At 32.1% G+C, this 6,828-nt stretch overlaps 2 protein-coding genes across 2 annotated transcripts; both read right to left on the reverse strand.

Annotated features, from left to right (window-relative positions):
- Positions 1 to 707: 707 nt before the first annotated feature.
- On the reverse strand, positions 708 to 1,354 carry LOC112905974 (the record flags this gene model as incomplete). The annotated part of the gene is made up of 1 exon (XM_025979468.1): positions 708 to 1,354. A coding segment is annotated over exon 1 (605 nt), but the record flags the coding sequence as incomplete, so codon positions are not given.
- Positions 1,355 to 2,591: 1,237 nt separating this feature from the next.
- On the reverse strand, positions 2,592 to 5,762 carry LOC108743701. Its single transcript, XM_025979469.1, has 3 exons — positions 5,106 to 5,762; positions 3,790 to 4,102; positions 2,592 to 2,607 (listed from the first exon to the last, which is right to left on the reverse strand). The coding sequence occupies exons 1-3, from the start codon at positions 5,503 to 5,505 to the stop codon at positions 2,592 to 2,594; spliced, it is 729 nt and encodes a 242-aa protein (XP_025835254.1). The 5' UTR covers positions 5,506 to 5,762.
- Between the last annotated feature and the right edge of the window lie 1,066 nt (positions 5,763 to 6,828).

Consider the following 6,828-nt stretch of genomic DNA (forward strand, 5'->3'; position numbering starts at 1 on the left):
TTAATATACTAATAACAGTATTAACATTTTAAAATTTTTGCTTGTTTATTTTAACGAAGTTATAAAAAATTGCAAATTTAAAGTTAGATTCTGTTGATAAAAGTCGAACTGTCGCAAATAGAGTGATGAAACGAATTTGATTTTGAAACTTGAATTAGAAGCTTCTACCTTTATTTAACTTGCTTTCCTAATAATAAATTCTAGTAATCTAATCTTATGTTAGAATTTTCCTTTTTTTTCTAATTGGAATTAAGAAATCTTATAAAATCCTTAAAAATGCATCCTAATTTCGCGTCTCGAATACAGACAAAAAATGGTGAACATAGTCACCTGACTGTCTTATTTGACTCCAGTCAAGTGTTTCGTTAATTGTATTGTCTTTTAATAAGTTATTTACCTACAATAATTTTAATTTGTAAGAAGGTGTATGTTACAGTGTCTAAAATTTTATTTTATTTTTTTAACGATAACTAAACCAAACGATCAGATTAATTTAACAAAAGTATATAAAAAAAGTCATTGTTTAATGCTTGAAAATGACCTAGTAGAGAGAGTGTCACATTGACTTTATAATTCGACGAAAAAAATCCCAAAAAAACGTGCCTATAGACCGAAAAACCAAAATTGGTTTGATAGAATATTTAAAATAGGAAATATTTTAAATCCCATCCTTAAACGAATGAATCTAAAGAAATAAATATAAATACCGTAGAATGCAGCGAATATGAGCATATGTTGATACCACCCTTTGCCAGAAAGATAGGTGTTTACCATATCCTAGTCCGCCTTCCGGATTTATAACAGGATGCATGGGATTCCCCACAGCCATAGCTGCTGTAGATACGTCAGGTAAAGACAGCATCCCCACCCAAGGAGCATTAAATTTATATGCAAAACCGTAAGCAGGGGCACAAAACATTTCAGAAATTACCAAGTCGAAATGTGCATTTTTATCCTTAAGGATTTTCAGTACGTCGGAATAATTCAATTGGCTTTCAATTATGGGTTTTATAAAATAGCCAACACTTATACTCATTAGCTTATCAGGCAGAAGATGACTGTTGTCTATAAATGCTTGCAAGGAAAAAATACTGTACGAATGACTGACGTTGATCTCTGTAAGATTTGTCAAAGTCGGATCGTTCAAAGGATTAGGAGTGACCACGGTGACTTTATGGCCTCGCAAAGACAGTTCTCGCCATATCGGCTGAAATACCAGCTGGTGGCTTAAAGAAGGCGTACTAAATATGGCAAAAATGTTGGCACCACTAGCCACATTGACGATAACAAGGAAACACAATAACCTGAACATTGTAAACTTCTAACTAGACTACGAAGACGTCAGGGCTTTTTTTATATAAATACTGAGGGTACCGCAAAAAGTTTATGTGCTATATCATATTGTCATTTTGTCTGATCAAACAGGCCTTGAAATTTAATGATATGGCTCAACAAAAGCTTTCCAGAATCAGACATTTCTAGAGGAATACAGGGAGTTCTTAAAAATACTGTAAAAATCCATTTGCTTATAATTAGTTTCAAACCTGTCGGAAATAAAATAAGATATTGAAAAAAACAACACAGAATATTCCACATTCGAAATTTGTTGAACCATAAAAAAATGTGTTCAATATCAATTCAATCGTCCAACTGTAGTAAATGAGGTGTTGAAAATGAATAAGATTGCGATACATGACAACTGGATAGTTTTGCCATTATTTTCCCTAAAATGTACCCACAAAGGTAATTTAACATTTACATCATCTAGCAGAAATAAAGCAATTGAAACAATAGTTCATAAAAATTTCTTAACAGTAGCATCAATCAAAACGATTTCAGAAAGCAAATGTCATAATTTATTGAAACGTCCTCGTATATACAGGGTGGCTCGAGAAGTACCTTCGCAATATGATCATTAAAAAAAGATTTTGTGATATTTTAGCATCATGAAAAACATTTTCCTGGAAGTTTTTTCCAATTTGACCCATTCTTAACTGTGGTACAATTTCTTTTTTAGGAGTTTTGCCACAATAAGCATATTGCGTACTTTTTGGGCCACTCTGTATATGACCGTTCAGTTACGTATTATAATTTAATTACAACGAATATTTGTCACTTTTGCAAGTTATATAGCAATATAGTCTAATACATGTTTACTTAAAAAAAACTTTGCGAATGATAACGGTCCAAGTTTGCCGTGTAAAAAATGATATTGTTAGTATTTTTATACCTAATTAAATATCGAAATTATCCTTCTAATTAAATATATGATGCAGACGTGTCTTTGAAACTATTTAAACAAATTACGGCATTATCGTTCTGCCACGTGAAATATGCGAGAACGAGACGCTGTGAAAACAAATACAACTTTATAATTAGTTTGTAATTAGTCTGGAACCTATTGTTACTTAGTAGTAGTAGTAGTAGTACATATTCGTAGGTAGGTACACAAAAAAAAATATTTTGAAGTATGGAAAATTTTACCAAAAATATTTACTGCGAATAAGTGTCTTACTTTAACTCGGAAAAATTTATATCAGAAACTGAAAACTTCAAAATTCTCAAAATCGTTACATGTATGTACAATAGGATTACCAATATGAGGAACTGAACAAAACAAAAAAAAGTCAAATTGTAAGACTTTTGGGTTAATCAAGAAGCTAATCGAAGGACTTAATCATTGATGAAGTTCAATTCGTAAGCAATGTATTACAAGAAACAAACCATTACTGAAAGTGGGATATATGCATGAAATGACTGATGGCTTATTGAAGAAGTTGTAAAAATACCCAAGATATTGACACCACCCATGAGTTTTTAAAAATAGAAATAGGTATAGAAATTACTTTCATCGAAGAAAATCGCAAAGGATAGAGGATACGTTTAAACAACTAATTTATTAATACCATTACCTAGTTGTTACCTCAAGAATGCAAATTTTCATATGAAAAATAATATAAAGGATACAAGTGTATATAATAAGCCTCCCTTAAATGCACCCTCCATTAAATACAGTGCATGTAGGAATAAATATACAGGGGCAAAAGATCAGTATGCTTAGATTTGCAGACAATACAGCAGTATTAGCATCTAGCAAGGAGAAGTTAGAGATAGCTTCAAATAAAATGGAGACGGTATTGACAAAATAGTAGTGTATAAAAATAAATAAAAGTAAAATAAAAATACTGGTATGCAAGGGAAGAAAAAGTAGGGAAAGAGCGAATTTAAAGATAGGAGACGAAAAATTAGAAGTGGCTGATTTTAGGTATCTAGGAAGTCAGATAAGTCAGGACGGAAGAAGTAGTAGGGATATAAAGCAGAGGATAGCGCAGGGTCGAATCGCCTTCAATAAAAAGAAATCACTTCTATGCTCGCGAAAAGTTTAGAAGTGTTTTAAATGTGGTGTTACAGGCGAATGATGAGGATACCGTAGATAGAGAAGGTTAGAAATGAAGAGGTATTAGAAATAATAGGAGAACAGAGGATTCTATGGATGTCAATAAGAAATAGGCTAGATAGGGGGGTAGAGGTAGATCTAGATTAGATTACTGTTCACAAATAGTTAAGAATGCGGGTTGTTCTAGTTTTAGGTAAATGCGAAGATTAGCTCAGGATAGTAAAGAGTGGAGGTGCATGTCCAACCAGTCTTAGGACTGACGACCTTATGATGATGATGATGAAATGCATCCCAATAAGGACACAAAATGCCAGAAATAATTCGAAAATTTTGTTAAGCATTTAAATCGTAGCAATGAATCAACAAACTTACAGAAATAATTAAATACATACCGTAGAGTGTAGCGGATCTGCGAATATGTTGATATAAGCCTTTCCCAAAAAGAAAGACGCCTACCATATCCCAGCATACTGTCAGGATTTAGAACGGGATGTAAGGGATTCCCAACAGCCATAGATGCGGTGGACATGTCAGGTAAAGACAACATGCCCACCCAAGGAGCGTTAAATTTATATGCAAAACCATATGCAGGGGCACAAAACATCTCAGATATTACCAAATCAAAATGTGAATTATTATCCTTAAGAATCTTCATAACGTCGGGATAATTCAATTGGCTTTCAAATATAGGTTTTATGAAATAATCTACAGNAACTACACAATTGAAACCCCAATTAGAAGCTTCTACGTTTATTACGCTTTATTCTTGAATAATAAATTATAATAACATAATCTAGTCTTACGTTACAGTTTTCTTTTTTTCTAATTCGAATTAAGAAATCAATTAAAATCTTAAATGCATGCAAACTTTGCGACTCAAATCGTCATCATCTTCATAAGGTCGTCTGTCCTAAGATTGGTTGGACATGCACCTCCACTCTCTCCTATCCTGAGCTAATCTTCGCATTTCCCTAAAACTAGAACAATCCACATCCTTCACTATTTGCGAAAAGTAATATAATCTAGGTCTACCTCTATTTCTCTTAACTCCCGTTTCTGCCTCTAAAATGCGTCTGACTAGACCTTCATGCCTGAGAAGGTGTCCTACCTACCTACTTCGCCAATTTCTTATTGACTTCCATAGAGTCCTCTGTTATCCTATTCTTTTTGATACCTCTTCATTTTTAACCTTCTCTATCTAACCTTTTATTTTTCGCAACGTTTACCGTCTATGTTTCGCACCCGTACACCACCACGCTCCAAACATACACCTTTAATAATCTTTTTCGAATTTTTAAATTAATTGTTAGCGAACATAGAAGTGACTTTTTTTTATTGATCTATCGATATCCTGTACTTTAAATCCCTACTACTACTTCTGTCCTGACTTATGCCAAAATGCCAATCTCTTAAATATTACAAACGAATGAACCCAAAACAATTAAAAAAATACTTACCGTAGAATGTAGCGAATCTGTGAATAGGTTGATATCACCCGTTCCCAGAATGATAGCTGCCTACCATATCCCAGTAAACTATCAGGGTTTAGAATAGGATGTAGGGGATTCCCCACAGCCATAGATGCCGTGGATAAATCTGGTAGAGACAGCATTCCCACCAATGGAGCGTTAAGTTTGTACGCAAAACCATAAGCAGGAGCGCAAAGCATTTCGGATATTACCAAATCGAAATGTGAATTTTCATCCACAAAACATTTCAGAAATTACCAAATCGAAATGTGAATTATTATCCTTAAGGATTTGAATTAGGTTGGAATAATTCAATTGGCTTTCAATAATAGGTTTTACGAAATGATCTACACTTAAGCTCATTTGGTGATCTGGTAGAAGATTACTGTTGTCTATTAGATATTGCACAGAATAACTGCTGTACGAATGATTGACGTCGATCTCTGTCAGGTTTGCCAAACTCGGATCGTTCAAAGGATTAGGAGTGACCACAGTGACTTTATGACCTCGCAAAGACAGTTCTCGCCATATCGGCTGAAACACCACTTGATGGCTTATAGATGGTGTACTAAATATGGCAAAAATGTTGGCACCACTTGCCACATTGACGATAATAAGGAAACACAATAACCTGAACATTTTAAAGTTCAAAACTTGACTACGAAAACGTTAAGGCTTTTTTATATAAATACTTTGGGTACCCAAAAAAGTTTATAATACTAAATCATTTTTTTGTCATTTTATCTGATCAAACACAAATTAATAATAGGGTTCAGCAGACGGCTTCAAGATCGAGACGTTTCTAAAAATACTAGGAAAAATTTCATATTGTTCATTATCAATCTAAACCTGTCGTAAATATAAGGTATTGAAAATGGTAAATGTTTGCGATATGATAATTGTGTGGCGATAATTTTTTTAACATGCGTGTCTTGTATATATATATATAAATATCCGTCTATTAGGTACAATTTATGTACCTATACATAGAATTTTTAAATTTTGCCAGCCATATACCAATCCTTTAATACCTTTACAGCCACTACGGATATTACGTAAATTATTTTAATTATGTTTTTAGGTCTTTCAATTTCTGTTATAAATGTTCCCTTTTGCGTAGTTAAATTTTAAAATTTTGCTCGTGTAGGTACTTATAAAAAATCGGAAAATAAATAAGAAATACATTTTCTAGCTACATCCATACAAAGTTTGTTGAACCAAAAAAAAAATGTATTCAATTGATAAATGTCAAAAAATTGAAAATAGTAAACGTTTTCGATATGATAATTGTTTGATGATAATTTTTTGAATTACACGAATGTCGTATCTATTTATTAGGTATGATTTAAGTACAAATAAAATTTTTCAAATTTGGGAGTCATACACCGATCCTTTAATACCTTTACAGTTACTCTGTATACTACGTATCTAAATTAATATACTAATAACAGTATTAACATTTTAAAATTTTTGCTTGTTTATTTTAACGAAGTTATAAAAAATTGCAAATTTAAAGTTAGATTCTGTTGATAAAAGTCGAACTGTCGCAAATAGAGTGATGAAACGAATTTGATTTTGAAACTTGAATTAGAAGCTTCTACCTTTATTTAACTTGCTTTCCTAATAATAAATTCTAGTAATCTAATCTTATGTTAGAATTTTCCTTTTTTTTCTAATTGGAATTAAGAAATCTTATAAAATCCTTAAAAAAGCATCCTAATTTCGCGTCTCGAATACAGACAAAAAATGGTGAACATAGTCACCTGACTGTCTTATTTGACTCCAGTCAAGTGTTTCGTTAATTGTATTGTCTTTTAATAAGTTATTTACCTACAATAATTTTAATTTGTAAGAAGGTGTATGTTACAGTGTCTAAAATTTTATTTTATTTTTTTAACGATAACTAAACCAAGCGATCAGATTAATTTAACAAAAGTATATAAAAAAAGTCATTGTTTAATG

This window comes from Agrilus planipennis, unplaced genomic scaffold (genome assembly GCF_000699045.2).
Source record: "Agrilus planipennis isolate EAB-ADULT unplaced genomic scaffold, Apla_2.0 scaffold1086, whole genome shotgun sequence".
NCBI classification, from domain to species: Eukaryota; Metazoa; Arthropoda; class Insecta; order Coleoptera; family Buprestidae; genus Agrilus; species Agrilus planipennis.

Bases quoted from the DNA above. Each gene is read 5' to 3' on its own strand.
- LOC108743701 (XM_025979469.1), bottom strand. From the start codon at position 5,505: ATGTTCAGGTTATTGTGTTTCCTTATTATCGTCAATGTGGCAAGTGGT.